Source organism: Haliotis asinina, chromosome 12 (genome assembly GCF_037392515.1).
Source record: "Haliotis asinina isolate JCU_RB_2024 chromosome 12, JCU_Hal_asi_v2, whole genome shotgun sequence".
Taxonomy (NCBI): Eukaryota; Metazoa; Mollusca; class Gastropoda; order Lepetellida; family Haliotidae; genus Haliotis; species Haliotis asinina.
In genome coordinates, this window is record NC_090291.1 from 31,501,800 (window position 1) to 31,525,013 (window position 23,214).

At 38.6% G+C, this 23,214-nt stretch overlaps 2 protein-coding genes across 2 annotated transcripts; both read right to left on the reverse strand.

Moving 5' to 3' along the window:
* Positions 1 to 4,978: 4,978 nt before the first annotated feature.
* LOC137258104 (small ribosomal subunit protein uS17m-like) lies at positions 4,979 to 7,576 on the reverse strand. The gene is made up of 2 exons (XM_067795666.1): positions 7,403 to 7,576; positions 4,979 to 5,435 (listed from the first exon to the last, which is right to left on the reverse strand). The coding sequence occupies exons 1-2, from the start codon at positions 7,514 to 7,516 to the stop codon at positions 5,187 to 5,189; spliced, it is 363 nt and encodes a 120-aa protein (XP_067651767.1). The 5' UTR covers positions 7,517 to 7,576; the 3' UTR covers positions 4,979 to 5,186.
* Positions 7,577 to 10,142: 2,566 nt separating this feature from the next.
* LOC137257707 (E3 ubiquitin-protein ligase MYLIP-like) lies at positions 10,143 to 20,855 on the reverse strand. The gene is made up of 6 exons (XM_067795099.1): positions 20,594 to 20,855; positions 17,058 to 17,248; positions 16,170 to 16,565; positions 15,530 to 15,789; positions 14,481 to 14,662; positions 10,143 to 13,998 (listed from the first exon to the last, which is right to left on the reverse strand). Exons 1-6 carry the CDS (start codon positions 20,678 to 20,680, stop codon positions 13,777 to 13,779), a joined length of 1,338 nt encoding a protein of 445 aa, XP_067651200.1. The 5' UTR covers positions 20,681 to 20,855; the 3' UTR covers positions 10,143 to 13,776.
* Between the last annotated feature and the right edge of the window lie 2,359 nt (positions 20,856 to 23,214).

The window sequence follows — 23,214 nt, forward strand, 5'->3', positions numbered from 1 at the left end:
CACCAAACCGCCTCTTACAATCCGTCCGCAGAAAAACCACTAGGAAAAGTTCTTGGAAGTGTTTCATTAGCATAACTTGATTGACTCACCAATTATTTCTATTTAAAAACAATAAAATTATACACTTATTTTAATAATGTTCATTTTGCCTAATACATGACACGCGTATAGAATGCGAATGCCCTCGCGGTTTAAGACGTTTAATCACCCACTACGGTAGTTATTTGAATACACTCTCCTCGGGCAAAGTTACCTTGTTAGAGTGATTAACCTGTACCTACCACCTCTGTCTAAAAAAAGTCCTTACATACCTCTAAGTAGAAGAGTGATTTACTATCATCTACACACTCCAACATCACAATACTATGTACAGTTTACGGTAATACTACTTACAACCCAGAACGCAGAAGTGCAAACGCAGTAAGAAAAACACAGTGTTATAACATACCCTAATTGATATAAAAGAGAAGAGGCTATTCTGTACAACATTCAGTCTCGGGTATATGTACCTTGATGAATAAACAGTTCGAGTGTGAAGGAGGTTACGGGCTTTTGAAATCTGTTTCTGTTCCGTGGCAAAACGAAAGTGAAATTGATACACGAATTCAAATCGAAAATAGAAAATAACTGTGTCAGTGACGTCCACATAATGAAATTAATACCACAGAAAGACCTGTCAATCAAAGCGTGAGTGAATGGGTGTGGTTTTACACCGTTTTTAGCAACATTCCGGAAATATCACGGTTGGGGACACCAGAGATGGGTATCACACTCCATATCCAGGGAGGAAGTCGAAGCCTGGTCTTCGGCGTGACGATCGAACGCTTTAACCACCAGCCTACACATCCGCCCCGTCAACCGAATAACACTACACATATAAAATAGTATACCTAAATACAGCTAAATATCAAAACGCTGAAGTACCTTGAGTTTACAAGGTCCGTGATACTCGTTCTAGATCTGCAGTCCAGAGGACTACAATCACTGAGCACAGCAGGAACGCCTCTCAAGATACCTGAAGATAAAGACTGTGACGTAACAGCACAGTCATATCGATCACTGACGTTCACAGGAATGTACACTGCAGTAGGCTAAAAACGGCAATGTGTCAAAATGGTGCTACATGTATATGAAAGTCACTTATTCGTTGCATTCGTACGAATGAAAAGAAACTTTCCCATTTTGTAAATATTTATGTTAAAATGTGTCCTTGTACAATCGATGAGAAGTTACTATGGATACAAAAGATATGTAATAACTGTGGATTGTCATAAACATTTAACAACCCTTTACTTTTGTTGAGTCCCTGACGGGATTCGAGTGAGTGAGTGAGTGAGTGAGTTTAGTTTTACGCTGCACTCAGCAACATTACAGCTATATGGCGGCGGTCTGTAAATAATCGAGTCTGGACCAGACAATCCAGTGATCAACAACATGAGCATCGATCGGCGCAATTGGGAACCGATGACATGTGTCAACCAAGTCAGCAAGCCTGACCACCCGATCCCGTTAGTCGCCTCTCACGACAAGCATAGTCGCCTTTTATGGCAAGCATGGGTTGCTGAAGGCCTATTCTACCCCGGGACCTTCACGGGTATGATGGGATTCGAACCAGCACTATCAGAGTAAGGGCTAATCTCCAACACATTAAGCCATAAACGTCTGGGTTAGAATATTGGCCTTCAGTAACCCATGCTTATACATAAAAGGCGACTAACGGGATCGGGTGGTCAGTCTCGTTGACTTGGTTGGCACATGAAATCGGTTCCCAATTGCACAAATCGATACTCATGTTATTGATCACTGGATTGTCTGGTCCAGACTCGAATATTTACAGACCACCGCCATATAGCTGGAATATTGCTGGGTGTGGCGTAAAACGCAACTCACTTACTCACTATTATAATTTCACGCGTTCCATGGTTTTGTGACAGCGACTAATTAAAAGATAAACACGTTATATGAGGCGGTACGGTTTACGTTCGAGTCGGCAGTGTTGGAATGAAGAAACATGGGAGTGGTGAAGATATGGGGAGCGATGTGAAACACAGAAAATAAACTTGCTGCACGTACTGAGGTTGTTATGACTGACAGGGACACAATTTACCAACGCTTCAAAAAATGCAATGACACCTACAAAATCCGGAGCAATGGTATCATCTGGTGATGAATTAAATCCATTCAACTACATGTATACATATCCACTGATATTTTATATTTTAATGAATTTAACTACTACAAAATGTTTCAACGAGTGATGCTGTCAGATGCACTCGGTATGAACGTGAACGTCGACATGCCGACATTACAAGCCAAGTATCCAGTTACCGAAAACAATGGTTCCAATTGCCAAAACCTGCAACTAGCAGCAGATGTATTAATAAACTGAAACCTGAACATCTCTAGGGCACTCTTTATCACTTAAAATGTTTTCTGATTAACTAAATATCATAGCTGATGAATGCATCCCCTAAATCCTCTGCAGTTCCTCACATACGAAAACACTGTCCACAACTACAAACACCTGAGGAAAGCCTGGATAAATACTGAATAGTTTTTCCGTCGCCATCCTATGGTCCACGATCTAAATACATGTATATACAAAATCTCGATTTCAAAATTAAATTTCAAAATTACCTAAAGAAGCTGGAAAGGGAAACTGTCAATTTAAATTCAGAAAATGGGGAAGAAATGTTTCCTGTTCACAAGCTTCGTAAGACTCTTAACAAGCTCACGATACTGCTGCAGGAACTGGTAACTTTAGTATCAAATCTTGAAGCACTTACCAGAATCCTGCGTAGATACCCATTTTGAGTATTTTTCATAGTATTTAGACGTCAGGGGAATTTCCTTCTTCATGGCGTGAGGTTAATTATAATTGTTTCAATCCCTAGACCTGGACCTGACCATACATGCAGACCCTTCATATCACAGACCAATTACACCAACTCTCTTCGTTTTGGCGAAACCATTAGTTTGGCACTTAGAAACCAAAAATCTACATACTGGCCATTCTCTTCCCACAGTGGTTACTTGTCACATCTTCCTACGTAAGGTAGGAAGATATGACAAGTAACCTCTGTGGGAAGAGAATACATACTGGCATGCAATGCGGAATATGTAAGAAACCAATGTACAGATCTACATGATTTAGTATAAAATACCAAGAAGTACACACCCAAGGTCCTTCCCTTCCTCCACTAAAGAAGTGTATGTGAATCCACTTACCTAATACTGTAAAATAACTCTGTACCTATGGTCATGTTTTAGGACCCACTTTCGCAGAGTAAAGAATGTAAGGAAAAAATATTTTACTGGTAAAATGACACCCCATTCCTTTCACTGTTTGCCAAAAGAAACTAGATCATAAAATTTTATGAAGATCTATATGGCCCTGGGTAAAATGGGTTGATGTTGACTTCCATAACTATAGGAGCAAATAAAAAACACACTGTCATTGTCAGGTAGTTTTATAATGCATGAGTATCATGTAAAATCATAAAAAGAAAACATTACTGGTACTTGAAGTTTTTGGTGGGTGAAAAAAAAAAACAACTTCAGGCTCTTCATGCCCAGGCAAACCCAGGTTACACAACATAATTTTACCTGTATCATGAGACATACATTAAAGGTTTTACTGAGGAGCATGTTTTTGATGTCTATGGAATAGGACGGAATAGGCAGCAGTGACTGAGTGAGTTTAGTTTTACTCCGCTTTTAGCAATATTCCAGCAATATCAGGGCAGGGGACACCAGAAAATGGGCTTCACACCTTGCACCAATGTGTGATTAAGTAGGAAGATATTCATAACGAACAGTTTAACAGTACACCAAAAATGAATAGTTAGTTGAAATCAATAACATGTTTGTAGAATATAGCCAAACATCAAAGAGTTTGTGCTTAGAATAAAAAAACAATGTTTCATGAACAGTAAATATTCTGGAAACAACGTTAGGAAATAGATTGGTCTCATCCCTCCCCGCACCCCAACCTAAAAGTTAAATGGATGACTGCTTTGTGCATGATAACAGAAACCGTTCAACAAGCAGCTTGCACCTATTGTCTTGTATTTCCCTTTTAATGTTAGCCATTGAGAACATTCACTGTACACTAGCCCTCAGTGCGCAAAATAGCAAGTGGCCTGGTAGATTATGGCAAGTGAAAATACAGTCTGTCCGTCAAAGCTCCACAGTAACTCTTGGGGTCATTTTTTAAATATATAAATCTCTCTGACCTGATAGGTTTTTGATAATACTCTCAAATCATGCAAGATTATGACTTGATAACTTATTGTATTTCATTTTTTTGTAATCTTACGCATATATTCTATATTCAAAGTTTGTGCTAGTGAATTTATTTTGAGGACTGGGAAGTTTCAGGCATAGCTAGCCTGACCGGGAAGTTTGGAAACTATTTTCCACACTGCTAACCTTTACGTTCAAGGCTACAATATTCCACCTTAGGCTTATGAGATTTTTGTAAACAAATGATTCAGCTTATAAAAATATACATACTGTTTTTGGATACACATTATCTCGTTATGCCGCCTTAATATCTTTCCATCAATACTTTCACTCATAGTGAAATATTCCAATCCCAGAAGGCACATAATAACTAAATCATCCAAAACTGGCAGATAAATGAAGCAATACTTTCTAAAAGAATGAGGGGTCATATGTGGGACAGTTTTTTTTGTGAAAACAGGATCAAGACTTTTAAGGTATTTCAGAGTTATGTGAAAATTCAAGTTAGAACTTGTTTTCAGCAACCCATGCTTGTCGCTAGAGGAACCTAACAGGGTCTGGTTGTCTGGCTCGTTGATGTGGTTGTCACATCATTGTATCCCAGGTGCTCATGATGTTGATCATTGGATTGTCTGGTCTATTCTCGATTATATGCAGACTGCTGCCATGTAGCTAGAATACTGATGAATGCTGCACTAAACACGAAACAAACAAACAGAACAAAAAAAACTGCTCTAGTGAAAACTTTATCACTTTTTTCAACATTTATAATTATACACATTGACTTTTGAGGCAGATGACATGAAATACATCAACTCATCCAGATAAACTATCATCACATGTACATTCCTGACATACCTGTACACTCACATCTTCACTGTTATAGGTCATGAAAGTCAAACACACTCACAAATATGAAAACACTAATCAGTAAAAGCTCATCATGAGCGTTCCCCTTCGATTTTCAGTTTCTGCAGTTCTCGTTCTGCTTCATCAATGAACTGCTGTCCTCGGCACCTGCTCCCAGTAATGGGATCTACCACAGATCCCAGTTTGTAAACAATCTCCTTCACTTCATGACCCACTTTAGTTGTCATCCTCTCCGGGAGTCTCTGTAACATCACAATATCACCAACATCTGTGGTCACTGACGTCTCAATAGCCCAATGGTGCGTCCTCTTGTTAAAGTACTGAAACAAAAACATGTGGCAATGTAACACTGATGATGTGTTTGATTAGCAATTAAGGTGAGGTAAGGTGAGTTACGGTTTAACATAGCACTAGGAATGTTTCACTGATATAATGATATGCATGCATCTGTATGTGTGGGTGCTTGTACAAGCCCTGACTTAGGCTGGTTTTACACTGTCAGCTCACTGAGATACCATGCTGCAGTTAAGCACGAACACCCCATTCAGACACATTATACTGACTCCACGACGACCAGTCCTTGTTTTAACCATTATTGCCAAGCAGCAGGGGTGTTTTGGTACGACATGTTCAGTGATCAAACATGTGATCTGCCCTCCAGGTTGATGCTCTAACAACTATACCACCGATATGGTCAATGAGCAGGTTAGAGTGAATATGGTTTTCCATCGCTTTTCATAACATCCTGGCAATATCAAAGTGGGGGACGCCAGAAATGGGCTTCACATTGTACCCATGTGGGGAATCGAAGCCATGACATCAGTGTGACGAGCGAACGCCTTAACCACTAGGCAAGTCTACCATCCCTCACACCTGAAATGGGCTTCATACATTGTACCCATGTCGGGACATAAATCCCAGTCTTCACGATGTCAAGAGAAAGCTTTAGCCATGAGTCTAATAACCCACTGCCCCTGCATTTTAGAAGCTGGCAAGAAACAAAAATGGCAAGGTACATAATGCAAGAGTGAGTGAGGGATTTTATTTTTACGCCCCAGTCAGCATTATTCCAGCTATATGGCAGCGGTCTGTAAATAATCGAGTCTGGACCAGACAATCCAGTGACCAACAGCATGACCATCAATCTGCACAAATGGGCACTAATGACATGTGTCAACCAAGTCAGCAAGCCTGACCACCCAATCCCATTAGTCGCCTCTTACCACAAGCGTAGTCGCCTTTTGGATGCATGGGTTGCTGAAGACCTATTCTATCCCGGACCTTCTCCGGTTACATAACGAATGAGAACTTCTTCATTTTGCATAATGCAACATTTTGAAATAGATGCAATACCAAAAGGTCACAATATAACAGAATACATACAATGTCATCCATAAAAGTGATTTGCATTTACTGAAACATTAATTTAGATATACAGTGTTATGAATAATTACTGTTTTCCCTAGACTGCACAAATTAATCCCTAGTTGCAATCTTCTTTAGTAGGTGCACCTCAAGGATATTTCATAGGTCCTTTTTCTTGCCATATACAGCAAACCTTATGTTAATATTTAACTCACAAACTTTTTTTTTTTTTTTTATTTGCACATATTTTCAGGGTACAGGTCACATGTTATATGTTGTTATCGACAAAACGAAAGAGTATACAGGGCTGGATTCAAATATTGCTATCTTGCTTGCACCAGGCGGGTGTAGCCTATGACAAGATTTCAGCCGCACCATCCAAATTTCAAAACTGTATGCTTATAATGTTAGACTTAATGCTTGGTTCATTGGTTGTTCAAAGCGTGTCATTGTATCTCAACATGCTGTTAATCACTGGATGGTCTTGTCCAGACTTCACATACTACAGTAAAATAACTGGATAACATAGCATTAGATATTAGAACAAGCAAGTAGCCATAAATGTCACTGTCTCTTAATGACAAAATATAAATACAGTGAACTTAAGGTAGATCACCACTTAAGAGACCATGAGCACATCTGATAGCCCTAACTTTGAACGGAAACCAAATATTAACTGATATGGTCTCAGAATTGAAAGACGTCACAATGGTTTACATATCCCCGCTCAGGACAAAAAAAGTACTCATACAGGAAGGGATGGGTGATTCTTACCGCACTCCGAATTTTAAAGGATCTCGAAAATGTTTTGATGTACGACCTTTGGCTTTTTATTCTAGACACTCGCTCCAGTCTACTTGAATGTTTCGTGATTTTGCAGTGTTAGTAACGATTATTTATCGTTAGCAAGATGTCTAGTCACCTTGAGAAGATAACGGTCAAGTGACATTTTCAAACATCGCACTTTGACTGTGTCGGGTCGTCCAATGCCTCTTTTGATCACCTGTCCTATGACAATTGCTCTAGCGGAAGCCATTTTCTTGGAATCAACGTTCACACATTTATCGAATCTACCGTTGAATCCCGCATGTGCTCGTCACCATTACCGGAAGTAGTTCAAACAAGGGACACTACTCTTGTCAGCTTATTTTATTTCTCCAACAGGTTTGTGGTCGCAGGCTGGTGGTAGCGTGCATGCTCAATCGGTTTAAACGAGTGTTTTTAAACGTATTTCATTCAATAAAATAAATCGGGATTGGGGAACAAACTGTTACAAACTGTTAGCATTCATGCTGTCTCCATATCAGATCTGGTTAAAGGTATGAAACTATATTCTAAACTATATAATTATCATAATAAAGTAACGGGTATCTTACTATCAGAAATACATGACAAACTATGTCTATATTCGAAACCTGATTCTAAAAAGAAATAGACAACATAAAAGGGCTAAACAAACAAACAGTCCCAGCCACTGGGGAAAATTTAGACAATTAAGACATATTACTGTTTGTAGTGTGAGAACAACGAAAAAGTAGTAACGTTGAAAATTAGATAAGAAAATAAATAATAATTTTGGCAGAAAACTGGATAACATAGCATTAGTGACTGAAGTACCGTCGGAAATAGAAAAAAAATGTTTTAGCCTGTTACTCTATATCCCTAAAATTTACACAACTGCAAAGAGCACATATCGAAATAACCCACTTCGGCTAAACTTGGCAATCAGTGGGCTGCGTACCTGAATATCCAGAAGTAGTTTACTCGTAAACTCGGGCAAAACTTGGAAAAATTCCGATCCGTGAAGGTCCGGGATAGAATAGGCCTTCAGCAACCCATATTGCCATAAATGGCAACTATGCTTGCCGTAAGAGGCGACTAACGGGATTGAGGGGTCAGGTTCGCTGACTTGGTTGACACATGTCATCGGTGCCCAGTTGCGCAGGTCGATGTTCATACAATTGATCACTGGATTGTCTGGTCCAGACTCGATTATATACAGACTCCCGCCATATAGATGGAATATTCCTAAGTGCGACGTAAAACTAAACTCACTCATTCATTCCAGCTCAATTCCCCTGAAGGATTATTATATCTTAGTTGATATATCTATCCCCCAGCCCGACCCCAACCATTGTCTGAGACACCCGTCCTGTATTTGCTTATGAGAAGATTGCTCCAAGCTGTTTCTTTGAAAGTTAGTATTCTTTAACGATAGCCATCGTTCATAATGAAACTAAGTCTAGTTCAAAAATTGGTATTTAAAATGGGCATTAAAAATGTTATCATCACTCACAAATTTGCATAAAGCCAGGTTTGTTCCAAATAAGTCGCTTTAACTGGGCTATGAAAAAATCCGTACTGTTCATTTCTGCACTAATCTCTCCTTAATAAAGTCATATCTTCTCCCTACCACTGGAACCGTAGTTAGGCCCAACTTATTATAACACACACTTCATACTTTCGATTATCAACTACATAAGTTGTAGAGATAAAAATGAAAAAAAAGTTTGTTTCCCTATTTCCAACAGTACTATAGCTAAGGAAACAATGAAGAAAAATGAGAGAAGTACGCTTACACACGCTACATGCGATGACATACTATGCGAAAACGAAACTGATGCTGCAAATGCATTTCATGAACACTCCTCGCACCAGTCTACAGTAGAGAACCCTTCACGGTCGTTACTTCGATTATCTCAACGAATACATTTCAAATTAAAGGAGGAGGGGTGACTATTGTTCTCACATCTGGGATAATTGTAGTAAAGAACAGAGCAACTCCCTTAAAAAATTATACAACTTGATGCCCTACACTGTGATTTACGTTTTTGTTTAAAGTGAAATCTATTGGTAAGGTTTCACCGAAGACAGACTATAGGAGCTATGCATGAACACACGCTCAAATCGTTGGCCATGACGTATCTTACTAACACCTATACATAACATATGACATCTACTATATATAGATACAGCCTTGAACGTTATTAATAGGTATGTGCTGTTATCATAGAATGGATATACGAGCTCAGGTACGCAATGAATACGAAAAGGCCTTAGAATATTCACGATCGAGACTTTACATTTAAGCAGTTATCTCAGCTGTATTCCATGAAAGGCGGTACAGATCCGTTCTGACCAAATGGTATAGCTTTCCTGAATGAATTGACCCGTTTCGGCGTATCTAACATTCGTCAGTACATGCAGCACGTGAATTTCATGACAACGAAGTCTGGTAGACGACAGATACTCTAACAAAAGGTGAACGTGCATGACATCGTATTCCAGTTGCAAAGATTGTTGCTCATGCTGTTGATCACTGTATTGTCAGGTCTGGACTCTGTGTTTCCAGACCTCCGTCATATAGCAATAATATTGCAGTCTAGGGCATTAAACAATAAACCAACCTTGTATATCATTTTTACAGATAGATGCTTCTGAAAATACCTTTCATTTAGCAGACTTACGAATGTTTGACACCAGGGTGAGAACCTACATAGTATGGTTTTATGCTGTTTTTATCAGCATTCCAACAATGTTAAGGTGTGGGACCCCAGAAATGGACTGCACAAGTATTCATGTGGGGAAATGAACCCAGGTCTTCAGCATGAAGACTGTAATCATTAAGCTACCCACCAGCCCACAACACAAGACAAGAGATGTTATTAATGCAATGAATGTTTATTCACAATGATAAAAATAACATGGCTATGTTTGAAATTGACAATGGAAAGCTCTGTGCATGTAACCCGTTTGATTTGAAAACCATATATGTACAGTTGAATGAACAAGATCAAAATATAACCTCTAACAGATTTCAGTGGGGATGCCATTCGGTCTCAAGAGCTCGTTGTTAGCAATAGATATCCTTAGTAATAGATAATATTCAACTGAGATCATGGTCTAAAAATATTCAAATGGCATCTGGAAAATCGGAGGAAACAGTGAAGTACAACATAGTTGGTTCATTCTTCAGCATTCAAATGTAAAACCAGTGTATGTACCTTCAAAGAGACACCCATGTCCACAGGTACTTCAGGTTAGAATCAAAATCATAATTGCTATTATTACCATATCACAAATGTCAGCATCACATCAGTGGTTACTATGAAAATGCAAGGCATGCTTCCCAATTGCACCCATTCCTCTCTGATTCCCCTCTTCAAATTCTGGGCTCGTTGACAAGTTACTCTTTTGGAATGAATTCTTGATACATATATTTTGATCACAATCAACACAAGTTTGAAGAGACCGAATCAGAGCACCTTGACTAGATCATTAACTGACACAACCCAAACCACTGGTCAGGGAAAACATATACACATATATATTCTTAAATAATCCTAACCATAACCGATTTTATACTGTTATGATTATTATTAATATATATGGACTTAATAGTCATTTTCGTTCCCTCAAATGAACAAAAAACCTTTGCATCACCAAACCAAAGCCTGATGGAAACACCATTCAAAATATGGATCTTTGCAATTCATCTAATGCATCTGATTCAAACACACAAGCTCATTCAGTTTGGTTTATTCATCTGAGATATGAAGCGGTCCCTTAGCTTATCCCACTGCTTTTCTTCCAAAGCTGATGGTACAAAGATTAGGAAGACATTTGATTTTCTAGAAATCACCCACAATGTAGGGCTGGCATGACAGCAAATGTAGGTTACATCTATATACGAAAGACTGTGGCACAGTGACACAAACATCATTTCCTTGATGTATGTCCTGCTTGATCATTCCAGTATGTTACAATAAATACAGAATATGGACAATAAGTTACAGAAAGTCAAAGCTGTGCGCAAACATATGTACACATTTGCACATTCACCTGACACAATTAAACATGCCATTTTCCATTCACTTTTACATGTGTATCTTAATAGTATACTATCAACATTTGCAAAGGGCCACACCTGTAAATAAAGATTACTACTCAGGTCCTGAGCCTATGTTGAAACTTATGCTATAGTCTCTTTACTACTGACTTGGTAAGAACCAGGGCCTAGATTTTCGAGGGACTTTTACCAGTTAGATAGTCGTAAGTGCCATACATGAACATGAACTTACAACCATCTTCTGCTAAGACAGCTTCGAAAATCTAGGCCCACGGCCTTGATTTTATAAGCACTCTTAGCGTTAAGGTAGTTGTAAGTTAATGTAACAACATTAGCGTTAAGAGAGCTTAAAAAATCTTGGTTCAGTTGTAAGAGGCAATCTTGGCTACGCCTTGTTTCAAACTACTGCTTGAACTATGATGTAACAATTTTAGCACTAATATAACTTTGACAATTTGGGGGTAAATACAATGCTGCTGAAATAAATACCCAACAAAATCTGAAGTAGGGCACTTATCACTCACATCAAAAATTCAGTATTTACTACAGTCCTATGATTCTAATAGAAGGATCGTGTGTTTTCTGAAAACTGAACATACCTCAAATTTCACAGATCACAAAATCTTGCTGCAAATCTGCTATCACAATTGCAGTCTCTTATGCAGCTGATAGAACACCCCTATCACAATCTAAAGCTTTGTATGCAGCTCAACATGATAAAAATAACACTTCCTTTAGCCAGACCAACTCAAATGGTTGTTTCACAGGTTCTTCATACTCATTTAATTTGTTTACCATGAACTAATACCAATAAATGTTTTTTAGACCTCTACCCCTCATAGCAAAATTTGGTAAAACAACATGCAGCAAGGCTGTAAACACCTATCTTGACATATCAAGTCTCAATACATATTACAAAATGTTCAAGGGTCATACTCATGTAGGAAATTGAATTCAGTTTCTTTACATTTCCAAATAAAAATATGTATTTAATATGCCTCAGTTTGCTTCTGTTAAATGCAGTCATAAATCTGGGTGTTTTTTTTTTCAGTTTTAAAATATGTGAGGAAAGAACTTGGTAATTAAACAAGTAATTGGTCTGGCTTTTCAATCTTTGTTAAAATCTATCTTTATCATTCACAGATATAAAAGTTAAGTACAGTTAAAATGTATTCCTGAGATACACTTGCTTCAAACCATACACTGCAAGAACGGTAACGTGTATAATGGAATGTTAAGAGCTAACACAACTCAACACTGATTGCTTAAATATCACGTGGACATACTAAAACAGTCTGCAGTTAAAAGATTTTTGTTGCTAATAATATTTAAAATAACAGGAAATATTTACAGTCCATAAAACGCAGTAACGCATGGGTCAATCAATATACATTTATCAAGTAAACAATGTCTAAGGTTTTTGTTTTGAAACCGAAATTTAACAACAGATCAGAAGTAAAAATATTATATGGGTCAAATGCCAGTAGGTTTCACTGGTATTTAACTTTGGACAAACAAATCCTCATAATATTTTCATTACTAAGCTCGATACTGTGAAAAAAATTAGCATCATTGACAAGTACTGATTAGTTATTGATCCATGCTGCTCCAAAAGGAAAGAATTTGATTCTGTTTGACTAGACTTAGGAATAGGAATATAACGGTATGCCGCAAAACCTGCTACCATGGTTACACCTCCCAGACAAACTACAAGGCCCCATGAAGATGTTTCAGGAAAAAGCACATTTTAATAATTCCATCCCATTCAACAGAAAAATATTTAACCACTTTGTGACAGGACAATTCCATGTTTATGGTAGCCAGGCCTCTAGAGCACCAATTCCCTAACAAATATTTGTGAGTTACCCTTATTCCATCGCTGGACCTCAAGACCATTACTACTCACACCATCATGAAGCCCCTCTTACTCAGTCCTGCCACAGTTAATTTTTGGCCTTGTGTTAATGTGGAATTTCTTAGTATCACAGATATGTATGGTTTTATGAAATGAAGACCTAGCCTACCAATGATGCCATGATCTACAAGGATTTGTTAATGCAGTAATGAAATCAGATCTGTACAATTCCAGACACAATTTACAAAACGGTCCATGTAGCGCAGTATCGTCCACTGGATTCTGTACCAAGGATGAAAGCTACGGCAATTCACGCTGAAGCTGTTCATTGTTTGTATGAAGGAACAGACTGGATATGTTTCCATCCTGCTTCAAAGCAGGGAAGGCAAGTTTGTGCATAATATCGAAACATAAACATGTGGTCGATTTCCACTACTGTTATTCAAGAATTAACTCCTCACACATCCTCGATGTTGACAAAACATTTGATAAAACACTACCCGAAGAACCAGCTCCGAGAACAATATCACCGGGTTGTTGCATTGGCAGGCCATCCCACATGTCCAGGCACTATTGGCGGGAGTCTTTGTCACTACAGGTGCGAGCACTGAGGTTCCAAGTGAAGGCCTGGAATAAAAATCCTTTGCACTTTGTCTATGGACGTGCGACACATTGGGCACTCTGTTATGTGTTGTGTACACTCAGAACAACAGATCACGTGACCACACGGACAAAATGTTGTGGAGATTTGTCTGTCCATGCACACTACACAGCGGAGGGAATCTTGAATACTAGCTAGCTGGGCTCGCAGTTCCTGAAACAAGATGCAATATTCCTAAATATCATGAATATCAAAGCAATGGTGTTAGTACAAAGCGCATGTGATCTCACCTTAGGCAAGTGCCTCAATTCACCCAGCAGAAAATGGGTACCCAGTCTGACAAAGTCATGTGACTATAACCTCTTAGCACTTAATAGGCAGCTTCAGTTATCCATGGTATTAAGATTCTATAGTTAATTTCAGCATTCAGATTGACACTAGGAGCTAAATAAGTGAATTTTTATCATTATTTCATCTTTATAGAATTTACTTATGTGGATCTTGTAATCAAACTAATAATGCCTGTTAACAGTTTCATCAGCAATTCTTGAATTTGGTGAGTCAATAAACGATGTTAAAATCTATATCAAAAGACCACTCTCTGCAATAAACAAGAGTTTGTTATTCATGAAGCTATTCCACACCACTGCTCTTTTCAAAGTATGTAATTAACTGGTACTAGTATTCCATCTTACCTGGCACTCGTTTCTAACAATGGCGTTTTCATTGTTATCACAGACAATGCTTTCACGACTTCGCCGAAGGGGTTCAGCCCCGTTCATCTTTTCACTATCATGGCTTGCAGTCCACAGTTTCCTTCTTGCATGGTCATAAGCCTCTCGACATGTACGTCGAATGTCAAAGATGTACTTCTTACCTGAAAAAAGCACAAGACAATGAAACTTGATATTATTCATAACTTTGTGTTCTAAAAATCTGGTGTTTTTCAGTTGTGTCTTCAACAAAGATCTCAACCAGTATAGCAGTGGATTTGGATATCAAACAATTCCAAGGGACAATAAGCCTTAGAGTGTTGACCTGTCATTAACTCATCACGGTGACGTGAAAATGACTGGCAAAGCACTATGATATGTTATGTTGGATAACTAATATCCCATGTCAGGGGTTCCAAAATCCCAAGGCCTGACACCCGGGACAAGTCAGGTTTCATTTCGAGCAATCAAATAATGGTATCTTGCCTGTCCATGGGCTACTAGAAAATTTCCTCTTACAATTTTCAAACTGCAAATAAACCTAGATATCATTTCATATCTGCTCCAAACGTAGTTATTAAATTTTGCTATGATAATAAAGTAGCGCTATCTTTCATGGCTTATAAATAGTCCAGTAAACAATAACACCAAATACCATGTTGATTTATTCTTTCATAATGTCATCACCATGATTATGTCATAAAAATCAGGGCAAGTGGAAAATTAGTCAGGGCAAGCTACTTGCCCTGTGTCAAGTGGGTTTTTCAAAAAAATTTTGAACCCCTGCATGGGATGTATCTCTTGGGGTCACCCAAACAATATCTCCTGTGGATGAAAAGTATGAACAAAATATAAATGGGACCAAGGTACCAGAAATCTAGCATCCTCCTTTCAGATTCAAAAACATTCAATCTGTTCTGTGTGTTTGTTTAATGATTAATACTAAACCTCATCATCCAGTGACGTAGTTCTTGCAACCATCAATCGAATCTGGGGGACCTGTCCAAACTCAGTCTACATCTTGTACTTACCCAGTGAAGTGTTTTCATTGAATATCGAGCAGATGGTTCCTTTGAGGTCTCTGCAGAACTGTGTGGACACATCTTCCCGGACTGTGTCGCAGCGGTAGAAGGAATGCATCTCTGTCACACAGCGGTACAAGGCATTGGCGGCTTTGCAGGTTTTGAACCGAAACACAAGATGGAGACTTGGCTCTCCCTTCTCATCGAACACTCGGAGGATGACCTTCTGATCCATGTGGGTTGCCATTTGGATTAAGGCATAGGCAATCCTGAAATGAACAGATCTGAGTTGATTTCTACAATAATATAACAAAAAGTGTCCTAAGACAGCAAAAGGCAGGAACAGTACCATAATCATCAAAATAGTAGGGCTGCTTGAATCCCTCTAGTAAACAATCATTTCCTTCAATGTAGTTTTTGCATAATAGAATTTATTAAAATGTTTTCTGGGGATGGGGTGCGGATTGTAAGTGAAAGACACTACCAAGTTGAAAAGTATTTGTTTCACTTGGAAGAGGTTTATACGAAAAGAATCCAACACTGAACCACAAAATGAACAGCCAAAACTTTGATCACACATGCTATCCAACTGACCTCTTTCATTCCACCCAACAGTCGTCTAGTTTAACGATGCAACAATGACACCTACCTATCTATCTTGTTGGTCTCAACATTATACAAGGACAATCCTTCTGGTCCAACTCCAATCTTGGTAGGCTCTCCAGACGTTCTCTTAGCATCGTGGAACTCTGTACCATATGTTGGCAGCTCAGACACCTCCTGAAGTAAGTGATACTCTGCATTTCCCGCTGTCATGCCCCGGAGTGCACAATGTTCCTCATACACCATACTTAGGATCTCCTCCGTGGGTTCACAGAGACCTTGCATCATCTGCGTGTACACATTCTGCTGGAAAGAGTTGGTCGTTGCATCCCCGTGTTCTGCCTGACATAGCAGGGCCAACATCTTCACAGCCTGAGGTGTATCTGTTATTTCATATTTCTTAGACTGCAGTTCTTGTTTCACTTGCAGGTAAAAGTGGTGCCTACAAAAGACGAGTCAGGACTTAAAATATAGAATAGCACCAAGTTTCTTCAGAAGTGCAACAATATTTGGGTGAACAACTTCCATATTATAAGAGTCACTTATCAGAGTATGTTTCACACCCTTATCAAGCAAGTGAGTACTTAAGGTTTGCAATCAATCAGAAGTTGATTGTATTACACTGAAGGAATGAGTCATGCACATACAGTATTTCAATCATCGTACCGCGTACCAGCTAAATGATATAAATATCTAAAGAGACTGAATTCAAGACAATATAGATGACTAGAAAGCACAGACCTTAGGCTAGCACACACTAGGGTTCCGAGCTTAAGGGCAACCAAAAAATGACTCCCTTGTCTACACATCTTGTCTAGACAAAGGACTACTCCTGTGCACACATTAAATACTATTCCCCTACCAAGAATGAAGCAAATACTATTCTCTACTAACTATGTGACCTCAGAAAAAGTAGGACTCTGTATTGACTTACTTTGTTTCATCCTGAAGTAAGTAGTGGGGTTCTACAAAGAACTTCACCCGGAACATGAAACGATAAGGAGGGGCTCCTCCTATCTGATCGTCAATCCTATTCCTCAGATTCAGCCATAACGTCTCCCCTTTACTGCCTCGGTACTGGAGTCCGAAGTAGTCCTGCTCGATGATGTGAAGTTGTTCACTGACCTGTAGAGGAAAACATGCCTCACTATTGTTGCATGCTGCAGGATTCATATGTAATCATATGAGTGACTTAACATTTAAAGCATTATTTCAGCCATATCATATGAATATCAGACACATTTACCCCAGGTCAATGGTCTGCGTCTGCTTTATGCTAACATACTTCATGAAAACAGTTATTACATATAAAAACGATGTATTCTACATGACCATACTCAAAACTGAGCAACTCACAAATTTCAGGAGTTTGAGAATCCATTCATATTGAAGGGGAGTGGGTAGTCCAGCAGAAGACATAGGTTTTTTTCCCCAAATGGGTGCAATGTTGTGAAGCCCAATTCTGATGTTCCCCACCATGTTATTGCTGAATTACTGATAAAAAGCAGCATAAAACTAAAAAATTGAAAACCTGTCAACATGACAGGTTGAATGCAGTGTTAGAAAGAGCATCTACCCATGGGTCTATGGTGGGTTGAGGTCACATCAAATTTATACCATTCCTTAGGTCTCAAAGTAATTTGTCACAATAACCTGTAGTCATATTAAGTGAAGCCTTAAGAGCTTATCCAAGGCCAGCAGACCTGGATCTTGACAGCCAGTCATAGCAAGTCATATATAACACTGTTTGACTATGCCATGTATACTCTAAGTATTGTCATATGAATTTACGTGTGCTTATCCAAGGCCAAATTGTACTTGTAGTATTCTATAGCTATCAGGAAACACAAGCAGAAAATCTACGAATTTGAAAGACAAAACCACATAACCATGTCTATCCACCTCTATTTACACCCATGTAAAGCTGGTGACCTCACAATCTTGTTCCAGTTGAGAGACAAATCAATTGACCCATAACTGTACAATGACTTGGTTTACTATTACTGTTCGGCGTTCATTTGCAGTTCACATGAAGAAACAGAAGTAAAGGTGTCTCAAAACATGATACTTTCTGTTCCACATGATGTATGCCTCGTGATCTCTGGTGAATATCAATACACGGTAATGAAGCACACACTACAGTTGATTGTATAACTCGCAGTCATGGAAAGAAATCCCTGACCTACTTTTGGATATGATAACACAAACTCGGACAATAGTGTTGAGAATGCAGCTGTCAGACTTTGCCCAGTGCGCTTGTGGGGTCAGTCAACAAGTCTTTCCTCTAATCTAGATATAGGATAACTTACTTCCTCTGCACTTCAGGCACTCAGTGCTGTTTAATAGTGTAAAAGTCTGATGCTTGAGGTCCGGATGGGACAAAATAAGCACACTTCTAATAAGATTTGTTCACTAAGATCATATACAAGAACTCCTTTACTGCTTTCCACAAATCTGTGATCTTCATAGACACTTCTTACAGTGAGAGATGGGTTCAAAAATCCCATCGCCGATGCCTGGGATAAGTCAGTTTTCATTTCGGGCAATTAAATAATGATATCTTAGTTTCTTACATGTCCATGGGTTACTAGATAATTTCCACTTACGGTTTCACACTGCAAATAAACTTTCATTTCATTTCGTATCTGCTCCAAATGTAACTTCTAAATAAGGCAGCGTTATCATTGTTTTGCTGTTTATATCACTTCTCGATAAACAGTCTAATAACATTAACATCAAATACCATGTTGATTTTTTCTTTCAAAATTACATCATCATAATCATGTCATAAGAATTAAGGTAAGTGGAAAATTAGACAGGACACGTTAGTTTCTTTCCATGGCAAGTGGTTTTATAAATAAAATTTGAACCCTCGAGTGAGTGAAAAATGTTTTCCACTGCTTTTAGCAACATTGCAGTAACATAAGGGACTGTTCATAATTTATCACTAGGGGGGGCGATGAGGATTTTTATATCTTTTCTGTACAAATCTGGTAGCCCCCCCCACCCCCCCACACACACACTCTATGTACAAAACAGGTGACCCCCACTATATACTGTGGTCAAAATGAATGACCCCACCTGAAAATCCTCATCAGCCCCCCTGGTGATAAATCATGAAAGGTCCCTAATGGCTGGCGACACCAGATAAGGGTTTCACACATTGTACCATTTGGGAAATTAAAACCCTTGACAGGCGGTGACTACTATGTACTTGACATACAACAAAAGCCAGAAGAGATTCTGTAGTGTGTCTCACTGTCCCTGAACCACATTCTTTTCCCTACTGTAATGATAAAGCCCTACAGCAAGTCTAGATTTCCTCAGGTTCAATCTGAATGTTCTGTTTCAGTGGGGCTCCTTTTCAATTTAAAACATACTTTTCAGAGACTACGTGTTAGTATATATGAGAGAGAACATGTTGTATTTTTATAATATAATCACTGAATAAAACATTGGTCTAGTATCATTCTGTACATCCATAGTGTGTACAGGAGTGAATAATGGGCACAGCTTGTGACATTATTTCAGAAAAAGAAATTACGCTATTCAATCGACTTAACCCTAGCCATAGATATCTCATCTCACATCAAGAGCATCTCACATGAAGATAAATATCCAACACATGTCATATCATATCATTATCAAGGCTTGGTCTGCCCCCATGGAGAGTCAGATTAGGTGACACTTTGTTTAAAACGTTTTCAGAATTCATAATATACTTTTTTATGTTTGTTAATTATTTTTATTAATAGTTTGTTAATTATTTTTATTAATAGTAAATATCCGGGACACATCACAGAGTTTGACACATTTAACATATGAATTCTGTGCATGTTTTCAATGCAATCAAAATCTTCCTTTTACAATAATTTATTTATGTTGAACAAACGTTCCAAATAATTTATATTAGATGTTTGTAAATAACATCTACTAAAGATCGTTCATCGTTTCAAATAGATTTTAACTGACATTTTCTATACTGATGACATACACTTCGTGTGGATGGGCGCACTACCACTTAACACACAAGGCAATTTCTCCAGGTTCAATCTTGAGTGGACTTTGACCCTGCAGTGGCGGCCATTTTCGCTCGCCGACCAGCTGATGGCAAACAGCTGATGGTTGTCAACATTGCCAGCGTAAGAATATGACGGCAAAATTTATTGAAAGTTACTGAATAAAATATTTTGCTATCAATAATCTAAGTCGAATAGTAATGAAATTGAGGGCTCTTCACAACTCGTAAAAATATACCAGCGAGGGGAATATCATCAAGTGGTTGCGCCTTCAGGACCGTAACTCATTGAAGCGTAACGGATTGTTATTCTCTATAAACTACAAAAACTCTCTTTGGCTCATTTGACAAGAAATCTGTGGACGTCAAGTTATTCAACGTCGACAAAAGTTGAACATGTAATCTTGAACAGTGTATTGGATACGTCATTTGTAGCCGGTAAACTAACTTACTTTATCGAGACAGTCTTGGCCGTCAGCGCGCGGATCCACTTCAACTTCCAAAACAACGGAGTTTGGTTGTGAGACAAAGCACAACATGGTGAACTAATTCTTTTCCACGCTAACTGCGATGTCTTCTGGCTGGCATGGTTCTGTCAGGGTCCCTAAATATCCCATAGTCTTACTGTGAACCTTGCAATAAACACTCAACAAAGTGTCAGCCCAAGGCATGTGAGAGTCACGTGTCAATCAACCAATGAAAACGCCGATAACACATTTGATCCAATGGTAACATTCGTTACAAAACGGGCGGAGCTTGAAACAATGTCAACAAAACAGGTTGACACTGCACAGTGAAACTGCACCAAAGAGGAAGCACGTGAAGCATGACGAATTGCTCGGGGGTATTAAGTAATTTAACCTCTTTGTGTGATTTTACGGTCGCTGTACCTATGCTCTAGACAAAATATATTCAACCCTACTTTCTTTGTTTGAACAAAGCCTCGCTTTACTGGGTGGAGTATTATTCTGCTGCATGCTTACCGTCAGCATATCTTTGTTGTCAGTATTGCTGATGTCATCGATAAATAGGCTCTTTGAACATCTCTGAGAGCCATCCCGGTAAACAAAGGATTCAGTGAAAACCTATAAAGTGATGTAAACACATCCGAGTGTTATTTTCATCAACCCCGAGGAAAACTAAAGTCCTTTTGTTGTCCAATACAGAACTGTATCAAACAGCAAATATAAAAGTGCATGCGAGGTTTTTCTCTCTTTTTTCAAAGATGTACAATGAAAGAAAACCCCTTTGGAGCCCCGTATATTCTTAAAGACGACTTTCTTTCGTTAATATTTGTTGTTTAGTCATTTGTTAAGTTGTTTTCATTCATATTTATGTACCTGAACAGCATTGTGGCATTTTCCCAGAAGTTCATGTTTAATTGCTGGCCCTGGTTTCTAAAATCAAATTCTATCACAAAAAAGTCCTTATTTTAGAATGTCGAAGTGCATCCGATTGCTTTGATATCTTTTATGCATATTCGTCGTATCATTATCGCATAAGCCTAAAGAACCCGGACTTTTAAAGTTCAAATGAGTTCCAGATAGCCCTATTTCCAAGTTTACAAGTGTGGAAGGGGTTATGATAGGTCACCAAGATAAACGGTTCCGCTTAACAAGGATCCGCTGCAACGCAATTCCATATTTTCTAACGGGTGTTCGGACTGATAAGGTTTCACTTTATTCGAACACCAAGTCAGTGTGTCTGTACCCCTACCTCCTGCTAACATATTTTGTTAAGGTCCCTTATTCAAGTACGTCACAGTATTGACTTTTCATGATCCTGCCCAAATGAATATCGTATGCTTTTACGCCGCTTTTAGTATCATTTCTGCAATATCACAGCGGGGACACCAGAAATGGGCTTCACACTTTTGTGCCCATGTGGGGATTCGAACCCGAGTCTTTAGCGTGACTAGCGGACGCTTTAACCATTAGGCTGCCTCCAGTGCCCAAATGAGCATTAGTTTTTATTGGGAGATGCACATATATTTTTATCTGCAACAGCATTAAATGTGTACACAAAACATACTGTAACGAGTTGGCCCGTCATGCTTTAAAATATTCATTTAGATGTTTTTGTTTGTATAGACTGGCTTGATGTTGTGTTTCAGTGTTTTCTGTTCACTAAACTGCTTTATACAAACTGTCTCAATCTGTCTCGCTATTTAAAAAGAACATTGCTATCCTTTAACCCACATTTCCGAATGCATTCACATTTCGTTTTGTGCTGTGCATGTAAATACGTGCGTTTAGTAGCTAAACGTAAACGGTATTTCCTAAAATATGACAGGTCATAATCTCAGAACATTTCCTATCCACCACTGCTGGTATGGCCAAGCTTAAATGATGGGCATTACTTTATAAAGGTCTTTCAGTCGCTCCTTGTTGCATTCTTTCATTTCCGTCCCACTCAAACAACGATTTTTGCGGATAACACAAACACCGAGAGAAAGATAACCGTTCTCTTGAATGTAATGTGTAAACAACTCGAGCAATTAAACACAAACAAACATTTAGTTCTGACTCGCCTCAACGGGAGAAGGAATGATCTCAACGATAAAACCCGAGAGATTTGTATTAAACTTCACGTTTTTATTGTTAATTAAACACACCTGTCTGTAATTGGTATTGCGGTCACAGCTCAAAGGGATCATTACTAACAATAATATTTATGGTTAATTTAGCAAGCGGGTGCAGGAAGGCAGAATGGACGTTGGTCAACCGGGGAAGATCTAAGGTCATACGATGAGAGTAATTAATGAGAGCCAGACGTGCAATTAGCCCATATGTCAACATATGGCATTGAGGTGATTACAGGTAACAATGTGTAATAAATTCTAATTATTTATCAACAGTGTGAGTTCTTTGTCGGATAAGAGAGTCTTGTCTGATTCCGTTTCGGTTTATTTTGCGAATTAATTATATACGTCCCGAAATTAAAATTATATATGATAGTGGAATTTCTGTGAAGTGTATGAACAGTACAGAAATAGTGTCCAAGTTCAGAACATCCGACGACATGTTTCCGGCATGTCCGTGTCGTGACATTGTGGAGAGACGGGGCTTGTGCA

Coding starts and splice junctions, on each gene's coding strand:
- LOC137257707 (XM_067795099.1), bottom strand. CDS start 20,680: ATGTTGTGCTTTGTCTCACAACCAAACTCCGTTGTTTTGGAAGTTGAA. Junction 16,566..17,057: donor TTACTTCAGGATGAAACAAA/GTAAGTCAATAC, acceptor CGTCTTTTGTAG/GCACCACTTTTACCTGCAAG. Junction 15,790..16,169: donor GAGACCAACAAGATAGATAG/GTAGGTGTCATT, acceptor TGTTCATTTCAG/GATTGCCTATGCCTTAATCC.
- LOC137258104 (XM_067795666.1), bottom strand. CDS start 7,516: ATGGCTTCCGCTAGAGCAATTGTCATAGGACAGGTGATCAAAAGAGGC. Junction 5,436..7,402: donor TTGACCGTTATCTTCTCAAG/GTGACTAGACAT, acceptor TTTTTGTTTCAG/TACTTTAACAAGAGGACGCA.